The sequence below is a fragment of the Ascaphus truei genome, chromosome 5, assembly GCF_040206685.1.
Source record: "Ascaphus truei isolate aAscTru1 chromosome 5, aAscTru1.hap1, whole genome shotgun sequence".
NCBI classification, from domain to species: domain Eukaryota; kingdom Metazoa; phylum Chordata; class Amphibia; order Anura; family Ascaphidae; genus Ascaphus; species Ascaphus truei.
The window spans coordinates 9,610,821-9,624,687 of record NC_134487.1 but is presented as its reverse complement, the minus strand read 5'-3'; the positions used below and the strand labels follow the sequence as shown (position 1 = coordinate 9,624,687).

Sequence of the window (13,867 nt, the reverse complement as noted above, 5' to 3'; positions counted from 1 at the left end):
CGAGGACGTAATGTGGGAGGTCCTAGCGTGGACATGGCATGGGAGGTCCTAGCGTGGACATGGCGTTGGCTGTCCTAGCATGGACGTGGCGTGTTCTGTCCTAGTGTGGACGTGGTGTGGGCTGTCCTAGCGTGGACATGATGTGGGCTGTCCTAGTGTGGACATGACGTGGGCTGTCCTAGTGTGGACGTGGCGTGGGCTGTCTTAGCGTGAACATTGCGTGGTTTGTCCTAGCGGTGAACGTGGCGTGGTTTGTCCTAGCGTGGACGTGGCGTGGGCTGTCCTAGCGTGGATGTGGAGTAGGCTGTTCTAGCGTTGACGTGGCGTGGGCTGTCCTAGCGAGTACGAGGCGTGGACTGTCCTAGCGAGGACGTGGGGTGGCTGTCCTAGCGAGGATGTGGTGTGGGCTGTCCTAGCGAGGACGTGGCGTGGGCTGTCCTAGCGAGGACGTGGCGTGGGCTGTCCTAACGAGGACGTTGCGTGAGCTGTCCTAGCGTTGACGTGGCGTGGGCTGTCCTAGCGAGGATGTGGCGTGGGCTGTCCTAGCGTGGCCGTGGCGTGGCCTGTCCTAGCGTGGCCGTGGCATGGGCTGTCCTAATGAGGACGTGGCGTGGGCTGTCCTAGCGAGGACATGGCGTGGGCTGTCCTAGTGAGGACGTGGCGTAGGCTGTCCTAGCGAGGACGTTGCGTGAGCTGTCCTAGCGTTGACGTGGCGTGGGCTGTCCTAGCGAGGACGTGGCGTGGGCTGTCCTAGCGTGGCCTGTCCTAGCGTGGCCGTGGCGTGGCCTGTCCTAGCGTGGTTGTGGTGCTGCCACAGGGAAGCTGCTCTGATGGTGGTCCCAGTCGGAGCAATGCCATTAAAGGGAGACGGCGACACCCGGGATAAAGGGAGACGGCGACACCCGGGATAAAGGGAGACGGTGACGCCCGGGATAAAGGGAGACGGTGACGCCCGGGATAAAGGGAGACGGCGACACCCGGGATAAAGGGAGACGGCGACACCCGGGATAAAGGGAGACGGCGACACCCGGGATAAAGGGAGACGGTGACGCCCGGGATAAAGGGAGACGGTGACGCCCGGGATAAAAGGAGACGGCGACGCCCGGGATAAAGGGAGACGGCGACACCCGGGATAAAGGGAGACGGTGACACCCGGGATAAGGGGAGACGGCGACACCCGGGATAAAGGGAGACGGCGACACCCGGGATAAAGGGAGACGGCGACACCCGGGATAAAGGGAGACGGTGACACCCGGGATAAGGGGAGACGGCGACACCCGGGATAAAGGGAGACGGCGACACCCGGGATAAAGGGAGACGGTGACACCCGGGATAAAGGGAGACGGTGACACCCGGGATAAAGGGAGACGGCGACACCCGGGATAAAGGGAGACGGCGACACCCGGGATAAAGGGAGACGGCGACACCCGGGATAAAGGGAGACGGTGACACCCGGGATAAAGGGAGACGGCGACACCCGGGATAAAGGGAGACGGCGACACCCGGGATAAAGGGAGACGGCGGGATAAAGGGAGACGGCGGCACCCGGGATAAAGGGAGACGGCGGCACCCGGGATAAAGGGAGACGGTGACACCCGGGATAAAGGGAGACGGCGACACCCGGGATAAAGGGAGACGGCGACACCCGGGATAAAGGGAGACGGTGACACCCGGGATAAGGGGAGACGGCGACACCCGGGATAAAGGGAGACGGCGACACCCGGGATAAAGGGAGACGGCGACACCCGGGATAAAGGGAGACGGCGACACCCGGGATAAAGGGAGACGGCGACACCCGGGATAAAGGGAGACGGTGACACCCGGGATAAAGGGAGACGGCGGGATAAAGGGAGACGGCGGCACCCGGGATAAAGGGAGACGGCGGCACCCGGGATAAAGGGAGACGGTGACACCCGGGATAAAGGGAGACGGTGACACCCGGGATAAAGGGAGACGGTGACACCCGGGATAAAGGGAGACGGCGACACCCGGGATAAAGGGAGACGGCGACACCCGGGATAAAGGGAGACGGCGGCACCCGGGATAAAGGGAGACGGCGACACCCGGGATAAAGGGAGACGGTGACACCCGGGATAAAGGGAGACGTGGCACCCGGGATAAAGGGAGACGGCGGCACCCGGGATAAAGGGAGACGGCGGGATAAAGGGAGACGGCGACACCCGGGATAAAGGGAGACGGCGACACCCGGGATAAAGGGAGACGGTGACACCCGGGATAAAGGGAGACGGCGACACCCGGGATAAAGGGAGACGGCGACACCCGGGATAAAGGGAGACGGCGACACCCGGGATAAAGGGAGACGGCGACACCCGGGATAAAGGGAGACGGTGACACCCGGGATAAAGGGAGACGGCGACACCCGGGATAAAGGGAGACGGCGACACCCGGGATAAAGGGAGACGGCGACACCCGGGATAAAGGGAGACGGCGACACCCGGGATAAAGGGAGACGGCGACACCCGGGATAAAGGGAGACGGCGACACCCGGGATAAAGGGAGACGGTGACACCCGGGATAAAGGGACACGGCGGCACCCGGGATAAAGGGAGACGGCGACGCCCGGGATAAAGGGAGACGGTGACGCCCGGGATAAAGGGAGACGGTGACACCCGGGATAAAAGGAGACGGCGACACCCGGGATAAAGGGAGACGGCGACACCCGGGATAAAGGGAGACGGCGACACCCGGGATAAAGGGAGACAGCGACACCCGGGATAAAGGGAGACGGTGACACCCGGGATAAAGGGAGACGGCGACACCCGGGATAAAGGGAGACGGTGACACCCGGGATAAAGGGAGACAGCGACACCCGGGATAAAGGGAGACGGTGACACCCGGGATAAAGGGAGACGGCGACACCCGGGATAAAGGGAGACGGTGACACCCGGGATAAAGGGAGACGGTGACACCCGGGATAAAGGGAGACGGCGACACCCGGGATAAAGGGAGACGGCGACACCCGGGATAAAGGGAGACGGCGACACCCGGGATAAAGGGAGACGGCGGGATAAAGGGAGACGGCGACACCCGGGATAAAAGGAGACGGTGACACCCGGGATGCACCCGGGATAAAGGGAGACGGCGGCACCCGGGATAAAGGGAGACGGCGACACCCGGGATAAAGGGAGACGGCGACACCCGGGATAAAGGGAGACGGCGGCACCCGGGATAAAGGGAGACGGCGACACCCGGGATAAAGGGAGACGGCGACACCCGGGATAAAGGGAGACGGTGACACCCGGGATAAAGGGAGACGGCGACACCCGGGATAAAGGGAGACGGCGACACCCGGGATAAAGGGAGACGGCGGCACCCGGGATAAAGGGAGACGGCGACACCCGGGATAAAGGGAGACGGCGACACCCGGGATAAAGGGAGACGGCGACACACGGGATAAAGGGAGACCGTGACACCCGGGATAAAGGGAGACGGTGACACCCGGGATAAAGGGAGACGGCGACACCCGGGATAAAGGGAGACGGCGGGATAAAGGGAGACGGCGACACCCGGGATAAAGGGAGACGGCGACACCCGGGATAAAGGGAGACGGTGACACCCGGGATAAAGGGAGACGGCGGGATAAAGGGAGACGGCGACACCCGGGATAAAGGGAGACGGCGACACCCGGGATAAAGGGAGACGGTGACACCCGGGATAAAGGGAGACGGAGATACCCGGGATAAAGGGAGACGGTGACACCCGGGATAAAAGAAGACGGTGACACCCGGGATAAAGGGAGACCGTGACACCCGGGATAAAGGGACACGGCGACACCCGGGATAAAGGGAGACGGTGACACCCGGGATAAAAGAAGACGGTGACACCCGGGATAAAGGGAGACCGTGACACCCGGGATAAAGGGAGACGGTGACACCCGGGATAAAGGGAGACGGCGACACCCGGGATAAAGGGAGACGGCGACACCCGGGATAAAGGGAGACGGTGACACCCGGGATAAAGGGAGACGGTGACACCCGGGATAAAAGGAGACGGTGACACCCGGGATAAAGGGAGACGGCGACACCCGGGATAAAGGGAGGCGGTGACACCCGGGATAAAGGGAGACGGTGACACCCGGGATAAAGGGAGACGGCGGCACCCGGGATAAAGGGAGACGGTGACACCCGGGATAAAGGGAGACGGTGACACCCGGGATAAAGGGAGACGGTGACACCCGGGATAAAGGGAGGCGGTGACACCCGGGATAAAGGGAGACGGTGACACCCGGGATAAAGGGAGACGGCGGGATAAAGGCAGACGGCGGCACCCGGGATAAAGGGAGACGGCGGCACCCGGGATAAAGGGAGACGGCGACACCCGGAGACGGTGACACCCGGGATAAAGGGAGACGGCGACACCCGGGATAAAGGGAGACGGCGACACCCGGGATAAAGGGAGACGGCGACCCCCGGGATAAAGGGAGACGGCGACACCCGGGATAAAGGGAGACGGCGACACCCGGGATAAAGGGAGACGGCGGCACCCGGGATAAAGGGAGACGGCGACACCCAGAGACGGTGACACCCGGGATATAGGGAGACGGCGACACCCGGGATAAAGGGAGACGGCGACACCCGGGATAAAGGGAGACGGCAACACCCGGAGACGGTGACACCCGGGATAAAGGGAGACGGCGACACCCGGGATAAAGGGAGACGGCGGCACCCGGGATAAAGGGAGACGGCGACACCCGGGATAAAGGGAGACGGCGACACCCGGGATAAAGGGAGACGGTGACTCCCAGGACAGAGGGACACATAGTGACCCCTAGATCAGGGACACAGTGACCCGACCACCTGGACAGACGGGCACAGTGACAACCAGGACAGGGGTGACTGCTAGACAGTGACACCTAGGTCAGTGGGACACAGTTGAATAGTGACAACCAGTAGACCGGACGTAACAGGGACGTGTAGGACCGGATGACACAGGAATACAGACACTTATCAGTGGGGACAGTGACACCCAGGATAGGGAGGCAGTGACACCCAGGACGGTGGGATACTGAGAGACAGGGGCACCTATGACATAAGGACACAGGGATGGCGACACCTAAGACGGGATGACACAGGAGCTGTGTGGAGCTTTTTGCCTTTCCCTGTGAAACAGCTATCCTTCCGTCGTAAGACCATCGCGCTGACGCTGACCGCGTAGCCCGCCACCTCCCTTACCATTGGAGGAGAGCCGAGGAAGTTCCGTGACGTCAGACGCTGTTTGGATGCGGAAGAGACAGACTCTACCCAGAGGACTCGTGTGCGGCTGTACTACCGGCGGCGCTCCAAACCCTGAGTTGGTTACACTGCTGTTTATAACCGTGGAGCATGCGAGTGAACTGGAGCTCACTGCTCGGTTTGTTTGTTTATTAAACTGTATTGTACTATGATCTTTCTCATTTCTTTTAATACATGTTGATCTGATTCCTGTGAACCACCCTTCACCCACGAGAGGAGTTCTTGCGCTTTGTGTACTCCTCCGGGATGATACAGGAGCAGTAATCTCTAGGACAGGATGACATATGGGGACACCCAGCACAGGAGACAGACACACAGCAGAGGGACAGTGACACCCAGCACAGGAGACAGACACACAGCAGAGGGACAGTGACACCCAGCACAGGAGACAGACACACAGCAGAGGGACAGTGACACCCAGCACAGGAGACAGACACACAGCAGAGGGACAGTGACACCCAGCACAGGAGACAGACACACAGCAGAGGGACAGTGACACCCAGCACAGGAGACAGACACACAGCAGAGGGACAGTGACACCCAGCACAGGAGACAGACACACAGCACAGGGGACAGTGACACCCAGCACAGGAGACAGACACACAGCAGAGGGACAGTGACACCCAGCACAGGAGACAGACACACAGCAGAGGGACAGTGACACCCAGCACAGGAGACAGACACACAGCACAGGGGACAGTGACACCCAGCACAGGAGACAGACACACAGCAGAGGGACAGTGACACCCAGCACAGGAGACAGGGACACAGCAGAGGGACAGTGACACCCAGCACAGGAGACAGAGACACCCAGCACAGGGGACAGTGACACCCAGCACAGGAGACAGACACACAGCAGAGGGACAGTGACACCCAGCAGAGGGACAGTGACACCCAGCACAGGAGACAGAGACACAGCAGAGGGACAGTGACACCCAGCACAGGGGACAGTGACACCCAGCACAGGGACAGTGACACAGCAGAGCGACAGTGACACCCAGCACAGGGACAGTGACACTCAGCACAGGAGACAGAGACACACAGCACAGGAGACAGGGACACAGCAGAGGGACAGTGACACCCAGCACAGGGGACAGTGACACCCAGCACAGGGACATTGACACCCAGCACAGGGACAGTGACACAGCAGAGGGACAGTGACACCCAGCACAGGGACAGTGACACTCAGCACAGGAGACAGAGACACAGCAGAGGGACAGAGACACAGCAGAGGGACAGTGACACCCAGCACAGGGGACAGTGACACCCAGCACAGGGGACAGTGACACCCAGCACAGGGGACAGTGACACCCAGCACAGGGACAGTGACACTCAGCACAGGAGACAGAGACACAGTAGAGGGATAGAGACACCCAGCACAGGGGACAGTGACACTCAGCACAGGGACAAAGCTGAGGGACAGTGACACTCAGCACAGGGAAAGTGACACCCAGCACAGGAGAAAGTGACACCCAACGCAGGAGACAGTGACACCCAGCACAGGGGACAGTGACACAGCAGAGGGACAGAGACACAGCAGAGGGATAAAGACACCCAGCACAGGAGACAGGGACCCAGCACATGGGACAGTGACACCCAGCACAGGGGACAGGGACAGAGCAGAGGGTCAGTGACACCCAGCACGTGGGACAGTGGTACTAGTATTAACCAAGGGGCCAGCAACCCATTGATAAAGGGACATTTCTTAGCCCCGGGGAAGGTACGTTGTATGTTAGAAGTGTTTCTTTATGTAGTCCCTGCACAGTTCGATCACTGCCATGAACCCTTAATATATTACCACGGCGGCGTTCCCCGGCATCGGAGCACGTTACCATGACAGCCACTGTTAGGTTCGTCTGTGTGAAAGGCGGCCATTAAAAAAAAAAAAAAAAGGGCCAAATGTTTAACAACCAGGAGCATCAGCCGCTTCTGACATGAACTGGACATTAATCGGGTTCAGTGACCAAGTGGCGATCCGGGGAAACACACCCTCCGATGTCCACTCCCATTGACTTGATCACCTGGACCCCCATGTGTCCGCGAGAGAGGGACAGCAGGAGAGTGTTGTGAAGGAGTGTGTCGGGGGCAGTGTGACGACCTTTGAACCCAGTTGGAATCCTCATGACCTTGGGCAAAGTCACTTAATCTCCCTGTCCCTCTGGCGCCAGAATTGGAGCGTAAGCTGTGCGGGGCAGTGACTCACGGTGCCCGCGAGATTCTATGTACAGCGCTGTGTACACTTCCAGCATTATATAGCGGGAGGAAATATGCATATATGTCCGGGGAATGGACAGAAGTAAAGCTGCGAGAAGCGCAGGTTTCTGAGCGGCGGTTACTGTCCGGTGAGAAGGTCAGAGAGATCGCAGCATTTACTGCAGATAAATAATTAGGGTCTCTGCAAATAATATAAGCCTTCACGCCAGCAGCGGGTCTAACGCAGCTCTGATCTCACTCATGGGCCTCTGCCAGCTGCCATTACAGATCTGGGGCGATGGAATAGATTGCTGCTGAGTACCTCAATGAATCCATTCTTCATCTATATGTGTAGCTGCTCTCCCTCACATGCTGAGTTCCTCTCACAGGGGGGTAGCTGCTATTTTATTGTATTGTATGTCTTTATTTATATAGCGCCATTAATGTACATAGCGCTTCACAGCAGTAATACACGTGGTAATCAAATAAATAACAAATAGTACAAATAACAGATCATGGGAATAAGTGCTTTAGACATAAAAGTAACATTAAGGAAGAAGAGTCCCTGCCCCGAGGAGCTTACAATCTAATTGGTAGGTAGGGAGAACGTACAGAGACAGTAGGAGGGAGTTCTGGTAAGTGCGTCTGCAGGGGGCCAAGCTTTATGTATCATGTTGAAAATATCCACAGTGCTATTCATATGCTTCTTTAAGCAAGTGTGTCTTAAGGTGGGTCTTAAAGGGGGATAGAGAGGGTGCTAGTCGGGTTTACATTCTCCTGTTTTCCCCCTTCAGACCCGAGGGAGCTCACTTCATCCTAACAACACGGGGCAGAGAGACGGAGAGATCCTGCAGCTCCCTGATTACCTGCACCTAAAAGGGGAAAACTAATCACTTAATGATAAACGACTGACATATGAAGTGTCCAGGGGGAGGGGGGGGTTAAAATGGGGCCCACCCCGGAGCAGTGGGAAGGCCGCCAGCCTCAGAAGCTAGAGATGAAGTCAGGATTTAAATAAAAAGCCGACATGCTCATGGGGCAAGTTATGGACATACGAGGTAAACGCACAGATTTCGGGGGGGGGGCACAGATTTCAGGGGGGGGGGCACAGATTTCGGGGGGGGGGGGTGCCTCTTTAATGAGACACTACAGTACTTTGAACTTATTTGTTCCCTTTTCCTCTCGGTTTAATTTGCTTTATTCCTGTTTTACAGGCGTTCCTCATTTTTGTCACAAGGTCCCCAAATTGTGGTTATTCTTGCACTGATGCGGAGATTGTGATTGAGACGTGGTAAGCTGCTCCGTGGTCACGTGGACCTGTTGTGTATATTTCTTATGTTCGTTGTCTGAAAAAGCGAATAAGAATTGATTTTAAAAAAGCCTTTTTTTAGTAAGGTTCAGTGTTCTCAAATTGCGTGGGCTGTCGTAGCGTAGACGTGGTGTGGACTGTCCTTGCGAGGACGTGGCGTGGGCTGTCCTAGCAAGGATGTGGCGTGGCCTGTTTTAGCATGGACATGGCGTGGCCTGTCCTAGCGAGGACGTGGTGTGGGCTGTCCTAGCGTGGACGTGACGTGGGGTTGTCCTAGCGTGGACGTGGCATGGGAGGTCCTAGCGTGGATGTGGAGTGGGCTATCCTAGCATGGACGTGGCGTGTGCTGTCCTAGCGAGGACGTGGCGTGAGCTGTCCTAGCGTGGACGTGGCGTGGGCTGTCCTAACAAGTATGTGGCGTGGGCTGTCCTAGCGAGGATGTGGCGTGGGCTGTTTTAGCGTGGACGTGGCGTGGCCTGTCCTAGCGAGGACATGGTGTGTTCTGTCCTAGCGAGGACGTAATGTGGGAGGTCCTAGCGTGGACATGGCATGGGAGGTCCTAGCGTGGACATGGCGTTGGCTGTCCTAGCATGGACGTGGCGTGTTCTGTCCTAGTGTGGACGTGGTGTGGGCTGTCCTAGCGTGGACATGATGTGGGCTGTCCTAGTGTGGACATGACGTGGGCTGTCCTAGTGTGGACGTGGCGTGGGCTGTCTTAGCGTGAACATTGCGTGGTTTGTCCTAGCGGTGAACGTGGCGTGGTTTGTCCTAGCGTGGACGTGGCGTGGGCTGTCCTAGCGTGGATGTGGAGTAGGCTGTTCTAGCGTTGACGTGGCGTGGGCTGTCCTAGCGAGTACGAGGCGTGGACTGTCCTAGCGAGGACGTGGGGTGGCTGTCCTAGCGAGGATGTGGTGTGGGCTGTCCTAGCGAGGACGTGGCGTGGGCTGTCCTAGCGAGGACGTGGCGTGGGCTGTCCTAGCGAGGACGTTGCGTGAGCTGTCCTAGCGTTGACGTGGCGTGGGCTGTCCTAGCGAGGATGTGGCGTGGGCTGTCCTAGCGTGGCCGTGGCGTGGCCTGTCCTAGCGTGGCCGTGGCATGGGCTGTCCTAATGAGGACGTGGCGTGGGCTGTCCTAGCGAGGACATGGCGTGGGCTGTCCTAGCGAGGATGTGGCGTGGGCTGTCCTAGCGAGGACGTTGCGTGAGCTGTCCTAGCGTTGACGTGGCGTGGGCTGTCCTAGCGAGGACGTGGCGTGGGCTGTCCTAGCGTGGCCTGTCCTAGCGTGGTTGTGGTGCTGCCACAGGGAAGCTGCTCTGATGGTGGTCCCAGTCGGAGCAATGCCAGCTTTATGTTGCCTGTTGTGACGCCGGAGGCGGAGAAACGGATCCCAGAAGACTGGCTGTTTGAGAACGCTGAGCGCTAAACAGCGCGGCATCACTTCACCTGGGCCCAACGCTGCTTTACTCACCACCTACCAGGACTTCACAGCGAACGCCTGCGCATCACCGGCTGGTAACACCAGATATCCCTCTGTTTTCAAGGCGCAGTTAGAACTTTGAGTGTATCTCCTTATTAACGAGATATAATTATATTGTATAACACCTCTGTCTCTCACTGCCCCTCACCTCCAGAATACCCTTCCCCTCAATAACCGACTGGTACCCTCTCTCCACCTTTTCGGACCTTCCTTAATACACACCTCTTTAACGAAGCATATGGGTAGCCTCGCTGGCTAATAGTATACGCCTCATATGCACTAACCCCTTGCAGACGCACTTACCAGAACACCCTCCTGCTGTCTCTGTGATTTCTCCCCACTTTCCACTTAGATTGTAAGCTCTTCGGGACAGGGACTCATTTTCCTGTTGTTTCATGTCTGACGCGTTTATTCACCATTGTGTTATATGTCCCGCGGGGGGGGGGGGGAGGTGTGTTTGTGTGTGTGTGTAATATGTAGCCCTCTTTCCCCCTAGTGTAAAGAGTCTACTGGTGCTGGCTTTACCTGGTGGTTCATGGAGATCCCAAACCTCCGCCACGGGGAGCCCGGGGGGATATAGCAACAACAATCTCGGTGCAGCGCCTTCATCTGGGAGGGATCCCAGCGTAGTGGGAGGAGCCCCGCACAGGAACCAAAATACTGATACACACACACACAGTATGTGATAACCATAACCTTTTACTTAGAACCATAGTTAAGTGATGTAACTGGGAACAATAATGCTACTGGTTACAGCTACCCCTTACAGCCTCACCCCACCACCGTGTTACCCCCACACTGTGTCCACAAGCAGATAACCCCCACCCCTCTCTGTGGTCAGCGCTGCCACTATGGTGTGTGTTAATTGGTTGGTGCACTTAGTGAGGTAGGTACCTGCCAGGTGCTCCAGCACTCGGGCGTGCCGACTGGTAGCTGTCAGGATCCGCTGATCCAGCGATGGTGACTGCCTCTGTGATGGGTCCTTCTCCACGTGGGTGGTATCCAGCTGGAGTGTCCCACATACAGTCTCTACACCTTGCAATGTGATCTGGTTCCAGACCACAATCTTCAGGGTTGCGCAGTCCCTGATTAAACAGCTAATAGGGCAGTGTCCCTACCTAAGGGGCCTGTCCCTATAGCAGCCACAATCGAAAGTTAGGAGTCGGGGCTTAGCTGGGGCCTAGGGGGTCTCTGGCCTAGTGTAGGGGTCACACACACACTGCACATACAACAGAGCTTCCTATCTCTATTGTGCCTCGCGCGCCTGTACTGCCCGCCCGGCGCAACCCCCCTTTCCCCCCCCCCCCCCCCCCTGCAGCAACCACCCTCTCCCGAGCTGCAGCAGAGGTAGGGAACTGGAAGCGGGAACTCAGGCCACATTCTACCCCTGGTGAAAATACCAATGTCCCAGCTTGGGAACAGTGTAACCCAACAAAATAACACACACAGTTAGGTCCGGAAATAATTGCACACTGATACAAGTTTTTGTTATTTCGGCTGTTTACCAAAATAAATTAAAGTTACAGTTAAATAATGAATATGTATATAACGGGTAAATCAATGATTAACCCACCAGGCGCTAAAAAGTGGTACAGTCCTGCTGATTTAATTAATGTATTCATGGGAAATAAGCATGGTCAACCCCAGACAGAATAAGTATAATGTGCGTGATATCTCTTCCAGCAACTGGCTCACTGCGAGCACCAAAGAGTTGAGATAAAAAGACACACGTGGCTGACTTTGGGGTTGTTGACACTGTGCCTGTCCTCTCTGGAATGATGTAGCTGCTCCTCCTAGCAGATCTCGGCTTGATGTAGCATAGATGTTGGGATAGATGTGGCGCCCCAGCACTGTGGAACGCCAATGTCCTCTTCACCGCCAACCCTGCATCCGCTCCGACGCAGTGGGTGGTCACCTGACCGGCGGCATCAGCAAGGCTTCCGGGTTCATCCACAGGAACAGCAAGTGATCTCCAGCAGCTCGGCGTGCAGGCGATGTAGACAGCGCTGCAGAAATCCTCCCGAGGGGGGTATGATCGCCGCACAGCCGCAATGAATCAATGAAGGCTGATGTGTGAATGTAGAAAAAGCTTTATTCTCACACGGTGCAAGCGGATCCTCTGACGCGTTTCACCCTGCAAGGCCTTTGTCAACGCTTTTTCTATATTCACACATCAGCCTTCATTGATTCATTGCGGCTGTGCGGCGATCATACCCCCCTCGGGAGGACTTTTGCAGTGAAATAATGAATCTGGGCTTAAAGTGCAGTCTATCAGCTTTAATTTGAGGGTATTCACATCCAAATTGGAGGAAGGGTTGAGGAATTACATCTCTTTAATATGTAGCCCCCTCTTTTTCAAGGGACCAAAAGTAATTGGACACTTGACTGAAAAGCTGAAAAGCTGTTTCATGGACAGGTGTGGGCTATTCCTTAGTTATTTCATCATCAATTAAGCAGGTAAAAGGTCTGGAGTTTATTCCAGGTGTGGCATTCACATTTGGAAGCTGTTGCTGTCAACCCACAACATGCGGTCAAAGGAGCTCTCAATGCAAGTGAAACAGGGAATCCTTAGGCTGCAAAAAAAAAAGACAACCCATCAGAGAGATAGCAGGAACATTAGGAGCAGCCAAATCAACCGTTTGGTATATTCGGAGAAAAAAAAAAAAGAACGCACTGGTGAGCTCTGCAACACAAAACGGCCTGGACGTCCACGGAAGACAACAGTGGTGGATGATCGTAGGATCCTTTCCATGGTAAAAAATAACCATTCACATCATGCAGCCAAGTGAAGAACACTCTCCAGGAGGTAGGCATTTCATTATCTAAGTCTACCATAAAGAGAAGACTTCAGAAGAGCAAATACAGAGGGTTCACCACAATGTGCAAACCATTCGTAAGCCTCACGAATAGAAAGGCCAGATTAGACTTTGCTAAACAATACCTAAAAAAAGCCAGCCCAGTTCTGGAATAGCATTCTTTGGATAGATGAAACTAAGATCAACCTGTACCAGAATGATGGGAAGACAAAAGTATGGAGAAGGCTTGTAACGGCTCATGATCCGAAACATACCACATTATCTGTAAAACACGGTGGAGGCAGTGTGATGGCATGGGCATGCATGGCTTTCAATGGCACTGGGTCACTAGTGTATATTGATGTGACAGAAGACAGAAGCAGCCGGATGAATTCTAAAGTGTATAGGGATATATTGTCTGCTCAGATTCAGCCAAATTCAGCGAAGTTGATTGGACGGCGCTTCACTTTACAGATGGACAATGACCAAAAACATACTGCGAAAGCAACCCAGGAGTTTTTTAAGGCAAAGAAGTGGAATATTCTGCAATGGCCGAGTCAATCGCCTAATCTCAACCAAATCGAGCATGCATTTCACTTGCTGAAGACAAAACTTAAGGCAGAAAGACCCACGAACAAACAACAACTGAAGACAGCTGCAGTAAAGGCCTGGCAAAGCATCACAAAGGAGGAAACCTAGCGTTTGGTGATGTCCATGCGTTCCAGACTTCAAGCAGTTATTGCCTGCAAAGGATTCTCGACAAAGTATTAAAAATTAACATATTATTTATGATTGTGTTAATTTGTCCAATTACATTTGAGCCCCTGAAATAAGGGGACTGT

The 13,867-nt window shown here is 55.8% G+C and overlaps 1 protein-coding gene across 1 annotated transcript in view; it reads right to left on the bottom strand.

Annotated features, from left to right (window-relative positions):
* The window catches only part of STRIP2 (striatin interacting protein 2), a 126,023-nt gene extending 118,648 nt beyond the window's left edge, over positions 1-7,375 (bottom strand). The window contains exon 1 of the mRNA XM_075598933.1: positions 7,274-7,375. Within this exon, the coding sequence (XP_075455048.1) occupies positions 7,274-7,375 (102 nt within the window). The remainder of the gene's footprint in view (positions 1-7,273) is intronic.
* Between the last annotated feature and the right edge of the window lie 6,492 nt (positions 7,376-13,867).